The sequence below is a fragment of the Diorhabda sublineata genome, chromosome X, assembly GCF_026230105.1.
Source record: "Diorhabda sublineata isolate icDioSubl1.1 chromosome X, icDioSubl1.1, whole genome shotgun sequence".
Classification (NCBI taxonomy): Eukaryota; Metazoa; Arthropoda; class Insecta; order Coleoptera; family Chrysomelidae; genus Diorhabda; species Diorhabda sublineata.
Genome location: NC_079485.1, coordinates 9,375,110 through 9,392,201, shown reverse-complemented (window position 1 = coordinate 9,392,201; position 17,092 = coordinate 9,375,110). Strand labels below are relative to the sequence as shown.

At 30.7% G+C, this 17,092-nt stretch overlaps 1 protein-coding gene across 3 annotated transcripts in view; it reads right to left on the bottom strand.

Moving 5' to 3' along the window:
• The window catches only part of LOC130450679 (protein grainyhead-like), a 225,445-nt gene that overhangs the window by 32,462 nt on the left and 175,891 nt on the right, over positions 1–17,092 (bottom strand). For 2 of the 3 annotated variants that reach the window (XM_056789202.1, XM_056789203.1), the window contains exons 4-7: positions 3,873–4,182; positions 2,782–3,471; positions 2,391–2,566; positions 1,008–1,170 (exon numbers count right to left, since the gene is read on the bottom strand). In XM_056789202.1, coding sequence (XP_056645180.1) covers positions 1,008–1,170; positions 2,391–2,566; positions 2,782–3,471; positions 3,873–4,182 — 1,339 coding nt within the window. The remainder of the gene's footprint in view (positions 1–1,007; positions 1,171–2,390; positions 2,567–2,781; positions 3,472–3,872; positions 4,183–17,092) is intronic. The other variant, XM_056789206.1, reaches the window with a different exon arrangement.

Genomic DNA, 17,092 nt, shown 5'->3' with positions numbered 1-17,092 from the left:
GTAAATGAGCATAATTTTTTTGAAAACATCAAAACAACTTGAAACTGATTAAATTGAATAATAAAACTACATCAAGTTAGGACAATATAACGTGTTCCAAAATTTGTTGAAATCACATAGTAAAATGTTATAACACAAGATATCGAATTCCTACGAATGACAACGTATTTGTATATTTTCCAAACGAGTGAATTGTTGTTGTTATTAATCGATAAATGTATTCATATACAAGGTGTTATCAAAAAATACGTTGAATTAATTTTGACAGCAACAAATGGTCTAGATTTTATTGAGACAATCATGAGTTTTATTGAGGTCGTTTTGCAGTAGAACGGATCTTCAAATATGCGTTAACATTTATATCAAGATTTAAAAAGTTGCCGAAGAGGCTCATAAAACGTTGAAAATCTATAAAGGCTGATTCTTTTAGATGAATGATTTGAAAGTGGAAATGAGACAGAATGAGGAACATTTGGGATGAACTTCGCCCTCAAAAATAAATGAAACGGTGGAAAAGTGGATAAAAGTAATAAGTTCATTATAAGGGGATAACTATAACAGAGGTACTAGGACGTGTACAGAAGTACATCTGAGAAATGGGATAACAACTTTCTTCTTAGTCGCGATGATTTTTTAGCCACTAAAAGTCTCCCGCCTCACACAACAGATTTAACATTGCACTCTCTTCAAAAATGAAAAATGTACCAAAACGGAGAGCCACTTGGAAAGAAGTCTTCCAGAAACGCTTCTAATCATGGGTTGAGTACCTTTCTAATTAAGGGTATTATTTTTTTATCACGCCTTGTTCAATTATATTTAAATTGAGATATATTGAGATAAAATGTACTCCTAAACAATCAATCTGTTCATATATTGACAAATATGAATCGTGAAGTCGATGTATGTAATGTACTTACTGATAGATGAAAATTGGTAATAGAGAAAAGGCAATTAATATCCATATAATTTGTTTAAGAATAAATGGAATTATTATTATATCAACTTACCTTTACAGTCTGTGATTTGAGTTGTTTATCTGGATCTGGTAAATATTCTAAAGTAATTCCATAAAACTGTCCTTTATTTATATACGTAATTCTATCATCTTCTCTTCTCTGCGATGTTGATATGGGAGTCTCTAGGTGATACTTGAAACCGACGGGAGAAAAACTGTAACAATTTTGAATTTAAAAAAAAATCTAGATTACATCGTATGTTTCTCAAAACTTTCAAAACGATATTTTTGAAGATACGTTGTTGGTGTATAAAATGGTCAGGTAGTTATTGCTGACCCCGTGACCTAAGAAAATAAAATTATAAAAAGGTAATTGTACATGACACGTAACGAAATTTAGTGTGTGGAAAAAGCAACCTGGAGTATTATACGTGCAGTTGTGAATCACCTAAACTTGTTTAACAGGCTTTTACAACTACAACTGTTTCACGCCGCCGAATGACATAAGGTACTTGTATCTAGTGTCAGTGGTCATATCGACCGTTTGTCCGGTTTAAGATATTTTTCAGCCTGTTCAAGTTTCAAAGTAACAAGCAATTGACAATCCGTTTATTTTCCTGTTCTATGCGCATAAAACCAGTATCAAGAGTTTAGGCTACTTCCGAGAAATATTTGATGGGCTCTCACGCCACATAACGTTTACATTTAATATACGGGGTATTTCTAAATCCATGTAAAAAGTTCAGATAGTTAACAAAATACCCTCAGCTCACAATTTTTCGAAATTGTATATCACAAGCTCACTTAAAAACGAGGAGAGCTGTATCAGTCATTTACAAGTTGAACAAGTTTGAAGATTTTTTTCAGATAGCTATGTGTAACAAGTGGAATAATTTATTGATTCCTATTGTTACAAGTTATGCATTATAAAATATGAAAATGATGTTTCTTTTATATATTTTTTTGTTTTCATTTCCAATTAGCGAGTGTAAAGATATATACGTTTTTACAAGTGATTTAATTTGTTAATTTTAAGCGGATCACGCTTGAAAATTATTATTCATCTTTGGAGATGCAAATATAGTTCGTTATGGAGAATGAATTGAAAAATATTTTAGATATTAAGGTCGGGGATACTAATGCTAATCCGTTATAAGGTAACAGAAATATATTTATATGTACTTTGCGAGTCCATGCTAATAACAAAATTCTATATTTACTTGAATTCAACGGAAAAAATTAACTCTTATTTCTACTCACTCTTCTAGGGATGATATCTTTGGAAAGAGTGACTTTTTTATGAAGAATGCATTTTATTCATTTCCTGATTTTATTAGCACGTCTAACGATTTTACAATGTAAAGTTACTACACAGTTTTCCAACTGCAAAAATGAATACATACGCAAAATCGGAAATAGGTAGGTAGGTACTCACATTTTTGGAATTTGAATTTTATCGGAATCGTTCTGACGCCCGAAATCGTGCCAAGGTCGGCTTCTACTAGTTGGTTGATTCCCCGGAGATTGGGAGCTGCTGTTACTTCGTTGAGACAACGATAATGGATCCAATAACGTAGGATTGGTCTGACACAGTTCTGCATAGTCGAATGACTGAAACAATAATGATGGATTGAAATTTAGAAACTTATGGAACAATGCAGTGATGCGAATGACACGAATGATGAGCTTGGGAGAAATTGATAAGTAGTGATTAAAAAAGAATGTTTTATGAGCGATAAAAGCAATCACTTAATCGTGCTGTTCGCAGTTCCTGCATTGATACTTTCCATAGAAGAGATTTTAATTGAAGTAGGTCTAGGGCTCACCTGCTGCAGCGTATTCTGGTCGCGAGGCGTGATAGCATCGGCGCCTATACCACTATCCGGACTTGGGAGATCAACGGTAAGACCTGCAGCAGCTATAACACCTTTTCCATGATATGTCGACTGACGAACGTATCTTTCGACAAAACTTGCTGTTGTTCCACTGCTTGCCGCTTCATCTGCGTACGTTAGCTGATTTTGTCTTAATTGTGTGGAATAAACAGGTTCCGGAGTTCCACCTCCAGACGCTACTGTTGTGAAATATTCGCGATAATAAGGATCAGCTACCGAAAAAGTTGTTGAGCTACTTGGTCTACCGGTGGAAGAGTAAATGGTAGAATTACCACTGACACTTCCACCGGCCATCGAACTTTGTGTACTATATTGGATATGATCAGTATATGGTATTGGTGAAGGAGTACCGCTACCACCACTATGAGGTGCGTTGTTCATGGAGGTGAATATCTGCGTTGTATACATCGCTGGTTTGAGGCCATTCGCAGAGATAAACTCAATAGGCCCCGTGCTTGAACCGTCTGCCAGAAGACTGCTATGTGTTGAGGTTGGAGTCCCGTTTATAGATCTAGAACCGTGTTGAGGAGATGTAAGTCCGTGATGACTCTCGTCTTTGATTGAGTTCACATCAACAACCAGATCTCCAGTGTGGCCACCAGCTGAAGACACCAGTACGACCTATAACCACGAAGGGATGTTAGCGCCATGCCTGCTGCCCTAGGTGGGCCCTAGATCTAACCTACTTTTAGCTAATCAAATTCTACTTTTCATATCATGCACTAATTACTAGTAGGTATTAATCGAAAGAAAATATGATTAGATTTAGAATAGAAATAAAAAATGATTCATATATTCACGTTTCAATTTCAACCCTACTTTGGAATGTCCAAAGAATAGTATCATTCCTAAGTAGGAGTACTGTATTAGGTACAAATACCTAATCGCGACCACATACACTTCAATCGCACCTTTCACACTAAAAATGAAGCACGAATCACTAAATAAACGAAACTATTTTTCCAAAGAAAACACCACTAGCTACGTTTGAAAAAATGGCACTGTTGACACTAATTATTCACCTTAGCTCTAGATTGCTTGGGGATGATTATTGAACCATCGAGACTACCCGAACTCGGTGAACTACAGTCCAGTTTACGATGATGACTTAAGTCCTCGGGTTCCCGTTTCACGATCTGCAAATTCTGTCCGCCAGCCACAGGCTGTGTATACCCAACGTGTGGATTAATAAATAAGCCTTGGAACTCTTGAGAATTAAGCTGACCGGCAGCACTAAGAGGCGGAGTCGTCAATTCTATGCCCGCCCCGCTCACCAAACCATTGGTTGCCTTCAGTTGCGACGTTAGAATGCCTCCGGCCTGGGAACCTGCCCTGCAACAAATATGTTACGTCATATGTGGATGTAGTGATAATAGTGGGGTCTTATAACATCAATTCGACTACTTTGAGAACCGTCGTGCTATTAATTTGGTCGTTAAAACGTTTGATAAATTAACAAATAATCGAACGTGATTGCGGTGATTTCACGACTTTGTTATTAAAATTTTATTAAACAAGACCCTTACCGTATTTTTTATTTTTTTTGTTATATAACGAGTAATAGTAGGTATTGCAGAAAACGGTGTGTTTGAGGTTATCGGTTTCGGTAAAATTTTATCCAAATATATTAAGCTGTGGTAATAAACTTCAATTATTGCGATTTGGATTTGGTAGTATATTGTGAGTTGGAAAATAGATATATCGGATTAAAACATCAAAGATGGGTGAATTGATTATCTATAACAAATTTTTCAATATTTAAAAAAAATCTTACGACAAATTTCAAACTATATCAAAAAGTTTTATTGAACAAAATCCATTGAAACGTTTTCTTATCTGGTGGTTAAATATACCTACTATTACTACGAGTTGTTGCTGTAAGAATAGTTCGCATTTGTTGAAAAAACAAACTATGACAGCTGATTCAAATTAATTAAGTGTTACTGAGTCGCGCCGGTCAAGTATTAAAAAAATCTGTTAATAGTATGGTAACTTATTGTGCAGTTATAAGTTTCGACTATCACAAATTTATTTTATCAAAAAGATATTATATTAGTAATTTTGATTAAATGATTCATTAGATTGAACATTAATTAGATGAGAAAGTTTTATATAATTTATTTTTGATTTACTGAAGCTATTTTGAAGATTTTTCGTTGGAACTGCAGAAATATTCTAATTAACAAGTTAATTTGACACTTGATAGGAATTTAATGACTATGGACTTTCACTAATGTGCTCTTCTAATAGTAATATAATATTTGAAACAACTTTTCTCAATAAATATTTTTAAAATTTTATGTATTTTTAGGAATATGATAAGTTATTGATATTTATTCATCTAGTTTTCTATTTAATAGAGAATAAAAAGTATACTTTTATCCTTAATTAATATATTTGCTTAGTTTTCTAAACAAGAGGTGCGTTATTGACAGAAATTCCAATTAATTTCGCTTTCTTGTTAACATCAACATTAATATTATGAAAATATTTCATAAATTAGCATCCTGCCACTATTTCATAAAAATAATGATGATAGTTTTGATGAAAATTATGATTAAACAGAGTGTAACTCTAATTTGGAATAAAAGCAATACCGTCTTTTATTATATCTAGTGGCGATTTTTTACAAATAATAATAATGTTTTCGGGGTGATCCCATCATAGTTAATTTTGTTAAAAGGAAAACCTGTCATTTTTATGACTATTTTTATAGGGTTTCTAAAGCTGTACATAACTACTACATATCTATTAAATTTTTATTCCTTACAATTACAAGATAATAAAAAAAAAACATTTTAAAAAACCACTAATTGAATTATTTTATTTGAGCACATGTTCATAATGTCAGATACCCATTGACTATTTGACAATAAAACAATAGGAGTTTCTCTTTATATATTGGGGCGAAGTTAATATATAATCATGTATGAATTTGTCGATTTATTTCGCCATTCAACTGAAAGTAGATTAGAAAACAGAATGTGTATAATTTATACATTATTTGTTCTTAAAACTACAGTCTTCCATCAGGATAATCTCCCACTAATTCCTGGAGAATTTTGGGTTTGTAAGGATGTGTTAATGTGTTATAATACTATCACAATAAGTTTGATACCTTCACTCAAGCATTTTGTTGACTACAACAATAACATTTCTTTGTTTAATATCTCATATTGCTTTTTAATGAAATGATAATGTATAAGAGTTGTCAAAGTTTCAAAACATGACGTTTTCTAATTTTCTGAATAAAGATACCCTCTATACATGATTATTGTGTACCTATACAATATTTCGAGTGGAAATACTGAAAGATAGATTCCAGCATTAAAAAAAATGGTATTGGAGCTATTGAATTTATTTCAAATTGGAGGCTATGTTGTGTATGAGCATTTAAGACCGATGCCTTTAAACTTTTTAATAGCTTATAACTTCTCCATTCTTTTCTGTCGGCAACGGTTTGCCATATTTCGTAAGCTTAAATATACTTTATTCTGAATCTACTTCTTCTACTGTCTATAAAATATTTGGGCCCATCTTTAGTCTGGTATTATTTTAAGGTTCCTCAACCATCGCAGATTAGTGGCATCAATCAAACGGCCAATTTTTTGTTTTCTATATAATCACTTTTTCCTTTCCCGTCAAAGATTTTCTTAATCATCTTTCATTTCCATCTGTCGATTTCCTCTTTTCACTTTCTATTTAGCATTCTCAACCTTCTCTACGTTGATCGGTTTCGATTTCTTAGGTTCCATATTGCATCCGCAATCCACTTTTTAATTCATTTCAAATGCAGACATTTGATTAAGTTTTATAAACGTGATAATTTAATAAACTATATTGTCTCTAGAAAAGTTAATATTTTATAAAAATGTAGATTACAACTGTATTGGATTAGTTCAAACAACAAAATATTTTTGCGCCTTACTCCTAAGACAATAATTGGTAATATTATCGCTAATCAAACATAATTATACAATATATATTAATTGTATCAAAAACTCGAATAAACTAAGGGAAATTGGTTGGCAACAATTATTGTAATGTAAATAGATAACTTTGCATAGGCTTTTATGCCTCAAGAAATTCATTCATTTATTGTTTTTTAAATACATTATTCATTCCCTTTATTAATTTAAACGACAATTTTCAATGCATTGTAAAAGTAAGCTCCTGTACTACTAGGCCTAGTACCTAGTAAGTACTCACGTGTTCGTGTAGATTGGCGCGTGCACTGGCGGCATTGTGAAGGTGACCTGGTACAGGTCGCTATAATCACGATTAGCGCCAAGCGGCCAACCAGTCTCTGAAAGATCTAACGCCAGATAAAAACTCAGAACCAGCTTTTATCACTTTGTACGTTTTGCTGTCTGTTTACTGTAAAATCGGGAAGACAAATTAAGACAAAATGGCAAATTACATTTTGGGAACAACTAAAGATAGAAGTAAGAGCTGATCAGTGTAAAATTTTTTGCAAATCTAATACGAAAAGCAAAATATAACCAGATTCATTTAAAAGAAATATATTTAATTGAAAAATTTTCATAAAACCACGTTATCCGCTTCAAAATAGTCTCCAGTACAACAAATACATTTATTTCATCTGTAGAAATGGCTGTCAGGTCCTTCTTTATTTGTATCTTGGATTCTTCATTGTTGTGGAATAGGAGCAAGACAATTTTATTTAACGTTTTCATCGATTTGGGCAGTTGATTAGCGTCCAGAACATAGTTAACAGAACAGTTAATAAGATATAGAGAACGAAGTAAGGGGGCTTGTTCAAGTGGGCCCGACCTGCTGATGGAGAGAAAAAGAACATCTTCACTCTATTCTGATTGCAACACTATTCCGGTTATTTTTTGGTTCCCATAATGTGGGTACGTGGAGCAGCAGTTTATATATCCTGATCTTAACATCAATTACTCTTTAATTAACAATTTCAAATTTTCTAAAAAATGATACTATATATTCGTAAACTTGAGTTAACTTACGTCGATGAAGATTACGATTTAGTCATAGCTTAATTTTTAAACTTTGTCAACAAACATTGTATTGGATGTAGTTGGTAGCTGGTAGTTGAGAATTTTAGCTATAAATTGGTAATTTCATTAGTTTTCAAAAGGTTGTAAAATTAGTGTTGTTTATAATTTCGACTCTACTCAGTACAATTTTGTTTATATTTATTGTTATTGCCTAAACAAGGGGTTCTCGCCTTACACTTATCGAAGAGTGACTCTACAGACTACAACTACTCCAGCAATCAAAATTATACTGACTATCGAGGCTTCTAAAACTCTAAAATAATGATATTATACAATATGAGAGAAAAAATGCCCCGACACGGTGATCGGCTAAGATTCCTACAACATGTAAACGGAATCTTTGGAATTTGACAGTATGTTGTACCCTAACGGTGCGGAAAAAATAGGTTAAATCTCCCTATCTTAGCTCCGTACATTCTGTATACAAATGGGAACTTCCGGTATAAACCAAAGTGAATTAGAGATGTTAAAAAATGTTTTTGGTGAACTAGAAGATAACATTTTCGTACAAAAAATGTACGACTTGAGCTCAATTGTTTGCAATGATGAGTACAATTCAATTATGAACTAATATATACAGGTTACCAACATTTTGATACCATTGCCGACGATATGTATGATGTATCTGAATAAACCTTCATTGTTCTAAAATTAGGATTATTAGTGCACAGTTTTTTTAAAGAAAAATCTTTTATATGCTACCTATTAGGTCGGTATATATAGAAATATATGTTTTCACAGTTGATATTCGATAACTTGACGTGAGAAATGAGACGAGACAAGAGATTAATCTCATCTCGTCTTACCGCAACACTATTTATATTATTAATAAAAAAACTGTTTATTAAAAACAAACTGGATGTAAATGTTCACGATAAGTGTGTACAATTATACAAAAAGAGTTAAATAGTAACTGCAAAGAACTCGTTCCTCCTCGATACGAGATATAGAAAATTTTCAATAAAATAAAAAAATAGATTAAAAGCTTCAGTTAAAATTAGACGAAATATGTCCATTTTCATGAAATATTTGATAAAATAATTAATTTAGAATGAGTAGAACTATCTTAATGACTCGAACTATGTATTTTTATGTTTTGAATCAGTTTGATATTTTCCATATTTTTTAAAATTCTCATAAATGTTTTCTCATCTGGAATGGATTCAAGGAGGTTTTATATCAACAGCAATAGACAATTTAATTCAAATTAATAATGAACAACAATTAAGCTAAGTAAACTACTACAAGCTCCTGCTACTTATCAACAGCTACTCACTTTTAGTATTTACTTGTAATGCTGATTTTTGTAATGGCAAATTTTCTTTTCCACGGTTACTTATTTTTCTGTTATTTTCAAATATTAAAACATTTCACTAAAAACTTCAAACTCGATAGCAGTCCACCAAAACTTATTTTTTTTCTTGGTAATTGTTACTATCAATTTTAAATAAACACAACATAACCAACCATTCTTTCGTATTTTCTCAATATCAACTACTCTCAAATGTGATCTCACAGTCGCTCTATACTGTACGAACATTAGAATAGAATATTCAGGTGTCAACTGGAAAATTTTAAACTATATTTATTTTTAACCAGATAGGAATACAAATGAAAACACAATTATCAATAATATTATTTTCAATCTATATTTCAGAAGATTTGAGAATCTGCTGTAATTTCAATGACTTTTCTATGGATTTCAAAAATTCATTATAGTACATTATAGAGAGAAAATATTCAAAGGACATTTGGAAGTCTCAAAAATACTATAGTTTCAAATATAATATTTGCAAATTATTATAAATAAATTACACATATAAAGGTTCCATACTTTTTAATAACAGCACAATTACCTCAGAGCCGTTACCTATATTAATTATGCGAAGACCTTAAAATAGTTTGTATTTTTTTCACCTTGTAAATTAACTTAGCCATATCGAGACTACCACTTGTTCATTATTGCATATTTTTAATGCTATTCTCTTATTTTAGGTTAGCACTGTATCTGAAATGAAACGATTTAAACGCAATCAAAAATACAGGCAAAGTATGTTTGAGTATTGCATATATATTTTTTATTCAATTTATTCAAGTCCTAATTTCTTATAATATTAATCAAAACTTACATTAATGAATCCAGTTCAGTTACGTTGAAACTAGTCTTAACAATCATTTAAACGTGGTTAGAATAAAAATAGATACAAAACAATACTATCCTGTTAGACATTCGAATAAAAAACTGGTACAAAAAAACAAATTTATTCATAGGCGTTCATTTTATTTTTGATATACATTTAATATTGAGTTTCATACTCATTGTCGTGCAGTTATTTAATATATAATTTTTATATATAAATACAATACTCAAACATTATAAGTATATTTTTAATCGTGAAACAATTGGAATAGAAAAGTGTAAAATAAGTTTTGAATTGACTGTAATGTATATACTACAAATATATTATCTACCTATGAACAGAAACTTAAATTTTTACTGATAATTGGCAAGACAATATTTTATTATATCAATTAGTTATTTGTTTCTTAAAACAAATTAAATCAATTATGTAGGATCAAGTAACGTCATGTATATTTTAGAAAAAAGTATAAATAGTTGCATGAAGAAAAATCCAGCTTATTCTAAAAATTAATATGCAAAAAGATCATATTTTGTAAACATGTGTCAGCATTTCTTTTAATGTAAAAATAGGATTGTTGTGAACACTTTCAAAGAATATTAGTTAATTCAATAGTGAAATTATTTAACTTAACTTCACTTATTGTAAATTGGGTTTTTTAGTAACAATAATTTTTTTAAAAATAAAGTTTATAAAGTTAAATATATAACTGGCGCAGTCGGAGTAGGATTCGTGCGGTCACGAGTTTTATGCATACTGCTGTGAAAGACTCGACTAAGTATTTTGATACAGAAGCGCTGAAGATTTTTGAGAAATCAGAAAATTGAAGAAAAGAAGAAAGAAGGATGTGAATAGGATAAAGAGAAGCCACAGAACAGGATCTGAGTGGGGATGCAGTAGTCACATGAAGAAAAATCTAGATTATTCTAAAAATTAATACGCAAAATATCATATTTTGTAAACATGTGTCATCATTTATTTTAATATGAAAATAGGATTGTTGTAAACACTTTTAATGAATATTAGTTAATTCAATAGCGAAATTAATTAACTTCATTCGCTTATTGAAATTAGATTTTTTTGTAATGATAAAGTTTTTAAAAATAAAGTTAAATTTATAATTAAATAGAAATTCAATATATATTTATCTCATCTATTAGAAGTAAATTTCTTTATGCTTTTAAATAATTAATGAAATGAAATTTGATTTTTCTAATGACATCATTTTAATTAACAGTGCCAACATTGTTTAAACAATATTGAAATAAGCATTTCCTCCAATTTTCACAAAACTCCTAAAGTTCGTATCGTACCTATAGAGATTAATTTCAAATTGAATTTTCAAAATATTTGAATGTTCAGTGTTGATAACTACGGGTAAATTTTATGTCAGAATATTCTTTCTTATTTTTTCATCGTTACGCTTTGTAAAGATTTGAATAAACTTTGAACAGATGGCGATTGTCTACGCACTTTTGACAGTGTCATCACTCATCTCGTATTATTCTACTTGTGCCGGGCAACCCTTTCGATTTCTTATACAAATTCAAATCCATTGTGCTTTTTGCCATTCTTATTCATAATCAAAGTGGGTCCTTAATGCGTACTGAACATATAATGTGTAGTTAGTATTGGGGAACACTTCCTTCTGAAATTAGACGCTGAAAATATTGTGTGAATTCTTTACATTAGCTATTAGTTTATATTCTAACAGAGATTTCACAATACTTTGCTTCGTTTGGAAGTGAATCTGCAAAGTTAGATTCGAATTTTGAGCTAATGAGCGAGTCAGATCCTATTCAAACTTGAAGTTCTTACTTAAAATGGGTGTGTTTTTCGTTCCTTATATTGTATTTAGATTTTCTTAGAGTAGTTTATTCGGTAGGTAATAGTAGTTGTATGACTTGGAAAATGAATCTAGATAAAACGTGATTTTGATATTCGGTTTTTCAGTTTTGCAATTTTGTGGAGGATATTTTCGAAATTTTTCAGATTCTGTTTGGTTTCAGTTCCATATGTAAATTCAACGTTACGGTAGGTAGGCATTATTTCATCCATGCCGGTTTAAATTTCTTCAATTTCTCATTTCTTAGATGCATTAATATATCAAGAGGTCTAAGAAATTGAATAAATTTATATATATATATATATATATATATATATATATATATATATATATATATATGTATCATTTACGTTTATAATCTTTTATATATCAATTCTAGACAGTTTGTGGACTACAAAAGAAATATATTTTGTAGTTGAAAATAACGACATTCTGTACGTGGAATGTACTATTTCCGACAAACTTTTTACTCGATGTATACTGTTTGAATATGAATATAGACACATATTTTGAAATAATCCATAATCATTAAAATATAGCATTCATTGATTATGGATATAACAATCCCAGTGTATGTTCATAGATTCTACCAGCACCAATAAATATTTATTAAGTAACGGTAAAGTCTATGAACGCTATAAGTAATTTATGTTAAATCTTACGACAAATAGGCGTGACTCCACCCAGTATTTAGTAAATATTTCAATTCCCTCCTTCACTGATCCATTTTTGTTAATTTGTTATTTAGGAATTTACTGACAAATGAAATGGTAATTAAATAACTGCTAAATTGCCGACTTCAGTCTGGCATCCCAATTTATTAAAAAAAAATAAGTGCTTACAGAAGAACTAGTTTGCTCACAATTTCTCAAGTTAATAGATCGTATTTCTTCTGTTTCACGCCTCTTGTCTATTATTAAGAGTAATAAAAGTAACGCGTTTACTATTTGATATTGATAAATGGATCGGAAAACAAAATTAAGCCTAAAATAGAATAAGGATGTTTATACAAACTTTATAACATTTATTTTAAATAAATTACGTGATCTATGCTTGGGTTACCAATTAAAATAAATTTCAATATCAAACCAACACTAAATCCATCTTCTGACGTTTTGATTTACTCCACTATAATTATGGACGGAAAATAACTGATATATTAAAGTACGAACATTCTGTGTCATTTCTTGCCTTAATAATGTTGAAAATAACAAGGTAATGTGTCTGGTGAATTTAGTAGGGTATGCTAGACTTATCATATCAATTGATATGAAACTTCATCATCATTTAGCAAAATTTCAAACACCGGAATACGAAGAAAAAAAGAGTGTCTGATATCTTGAATAAAATAGCAAATCTTGGGTAGCAATATGGTTGCACATATGGATAAAAAACGATAAGAAGATACTGAAAAAGATATTGTCTCTGCTTATAATAGAGAAGTATGTAAATTTGAAAAATGTCTATATCGAATTCTGGATGATAGAGAACTATTCAATTATATTTGAAGTGAACATAATATTATTGTTAACACTATTTCACTAACATTATTAATGATAATTCATTTGTAAATGTTTACTATTTTCGCAATTAATTTAGTATACCTACATTATTCTAAATATAGTGAGCATGTTTTTTATGGAAGCAATATCGAGGTACTGTAAACTTGAAGAGAGAATTGAGGGAATTATTAAAATATAAAGTGAAAACGTTGTTTTCATGTTGTTTCAATGATCTAGATGTTACTTGGCGATCCTGCCTTGGAATGGAAGAATTCTATGGGAAGTGCGTCACAGTGTAATAGGGAAAACATGGGAAATTTTAAATCACAAGAGCTAAGAGTACTCAACAGTAATTTGATAGTGTAGCAAGGAGTTCACGTCTCTAAAGACATAAATGTGTTGTTTTACACTATAGTGATTATTTTGTTCCCGATATTCCCGCTAAATTGTTTTGAACTGTACTGGAGAAATTTGAAAAGTGTTAGCAAAGAAACCTCGCCACTTCCAGAATCAGCGTTGCAACCGTCTGGTGATAGTCTATAGAGATTTATTTTTCTCCGAAACTGCTGTGTGTACCAACAATTAAGGTGATAAACAATTTTCATTTTGTTTTAGTGAATATTTTCAATTACTTTGGTGATTATATATCAATTATATACCAAGCTATATGCTTATAAATTCATTACTAGCTATATAAATAATTTTATTTAAAGGAGCTGAATAGGTTTCATAAGAATAAGGTAATGTATAATATATCTAATTTTGCATTTTTTGTGTTAAAGATTAAAGTCAAAATATGTAAATAAAGAGTTGGCTTTATTAAAAAAATAAACCGTTGGTAGTTTGTTTTGGTAACGGTACGTAATCCTTAGCTACTGTGTACCCAATAAAAAAACTACGAAGGTACTTTATCCTAGATAAATCAAAATGATTCAAAAGAGCATGATGGTAAAATTTAATTCTATGTTTATATCTTACCTACTTCTCATAAGGGGCGTACGTTACCTTAGGCAGATCTCTGGGTTACCAACAATATCCTACATATGTAATTTTAATCCCTTTTATTAAAAATGTTATCTCGGATCTGCATAGTAACGTGATACTGATAGTATCAGGTTGAAGACCCTAAGTTCGAACAAATTATATTTTAAAAAAGATCTTTGTGACCCCCTACGTGAGATTTATACGTTTGTTATTTTAAACCTTAAAATATTCATTTCGATTGCTTCTCACTTATTTCTCCTCTGATTGAATTTATAACTCTACTTCATATTCAAAAAGGGATCGTACACTAACACTTTTTTATGATGGTAATAAACTCTCGTCCTCATTTTCGCTACGACATATTATCGATACCAATATAAATTCTTTATTTGACAGTTTGTCCCAATTTTTTACTGCAAGCAGTACATAAGATTTACATTCTATACCAATAAGAAAGTTCAATTTATTATCAAGCATCCACAACCATTTTTTATTAGGTTTAATTTACTTTTAGAAAACAAATACTAAAACAAAAAGAATGAATTACTTCATTTCTTAAACAACATATGACATAATAAATAGCAATTTGAAGATAAATATCAAAAGATAGATCACCCTTCGACACAGTAATTTCTAATTCTCGTACGGAGGCCGCTGGTAACTTGAATAGGTGTTAAGCTGTTGTACCTCATCAAAGACTTTTCTAAGCTTTTTTAGGAAACGGGTTTTCATTTCATCCTTAATTGTCTTATTTGATAAAGTTGATATATTCTAGTACAGCTTAAGGAAAGTGTAATTAATTAATTCACCATCGCTACTAAGCACTTATGTAGTTAGATTTCTACATATTCGAAAACCTTGTTATAATCAACAAATGCTATTTATTCTCAACTACGTAATGAATGACATACGTTCTTTCTTTCTACGTTCAGCTTGCTCTTGAATCCAATTTATATGCCATTATTTTGGTCCTCGCAACTCTTGCATCCCGATGCTGCCTTTTGTTTACATATTAGGTTTTCCATTATAAATGTCTCACCCTGTTGTGTGATAATTTTGCTTAAATGATCTAGTTATTTTTCTCCTAAATTTCGTATTGACACGAATCTCTACAACATTTAAACAATAAACTCATAAAGCTGCAACTGTGAAATTTCTCAACTTTTCCATTTTTTGCAATACCAAACGCATATCACCAATGGTTAAGAGTTTAAAAAAACATAATCTTGGTTACGTCCATGTGATTACTCAGCTGTCAATGAATTTATATGCATGAGTTTATCAAATTTTAATTTATGTTCGAATAATTTTTTATAGATTTATTTAAAGATAGTGCAGATTTTCCAATTAATCATGAATATACTGAACACTCATTATCTATACGTAGACAACTGTCATCTTCAGTCATGTATATAGATCTAAGCCTCCTTCAGTTTCATTCGGATTTAAAACGCCAACGAGTAGAGCTTATCGCGACTGTAATATAATAGACCAGGAAATTGACTACAGTTTGCATGACACTAGTAATTATAGCACATTTTAAACAGCATGAAAGGGATGGTAGCGTCTATTCGGATATAGAGATTTGGACGTAAATGTATAAGATACATTTATTTAGTTGCAATACAACAAGTATATAATAAGATTCAAATGAAACAAGAGTATAAAGAAAGTGATAGAAGTGAAAAAACACTAATTACAAAAAGATGAAAGATAAAAAATTATTTATAATGTTATTTTTTAAATAATAATTCTATATTTGATTTTTGTGTATTTGATCTCCTCATTTTTATTCTAACACACCTGGTATTGAGTGAAAAACATATCACATTTTTATTCTCTAGAGCTCTTTATACCCTTTTAAGCGTCAGATTATTGAAGTTTCAGTTTTCACTTTCCTGTTCTAAATTTGTTCTACCCCTTCCTACTCAATTCATTCGTTTTTCCTGTCTTCCTAATAAAATCGGGGCTCAGGGAATTTTAAGATCAGCTAACTGCATGGTAACTATACGAAAGATTCATAGGCTAATAGTACTCAATTGACTTTCTTCCACTCTTTCCTATATTTCGTTTTCCAGTTCTGAATTGCCTTTTCACTCTTAGGTTTTCTATTACGTCTGAATGACCGTTTTTTGATTTCTATCTAAAATCTGCCATTCTCTTATTATTGTTCAGATTTGTTTTCCTCAATAAATTCCGTAGTTTGTTACTTGCTTTTCTTAACCGTAATTCTTCTTTTCCATTTTAACGCTTATACTTTTTTTACGTGCGGAGTTTTCTTTTTCTGAAGATATGCTGATTTGATTATTTTATATTCTTTGCTGTTTGCTTCCTTCCATTGTACTTGTGTCTAAATTGTTTCTCTTGTTATCGTCCTTACTAACTTTGTCAAGATAGCTTGTTTTAAATTTATTACTTCATGCACTTTCAGTTTTTCTGTTTCTTTCCTGTGCGGCTGTGTCATTTTCATAAATTTATTTTTTTCGATGAGAGTTCTGTATTCTTATCAGATCATTTTTCAACGTAGCAGTACTGCACTCTACATGTATGTCAGTAGTTACGTGACTTTTGTGTTCTCTCCTTATTTCAGTACTCACTTGGTGCGAAATTGTTCTCTTTTAAAATTTAAATAAGAATGGAAAGCTTTTAAACAAACTCATCGGAAATCGTCTTTTCCAGGAGCTTATAGCGCGGATAGTAAATATCAGAATGCTGCTTTAGACATTC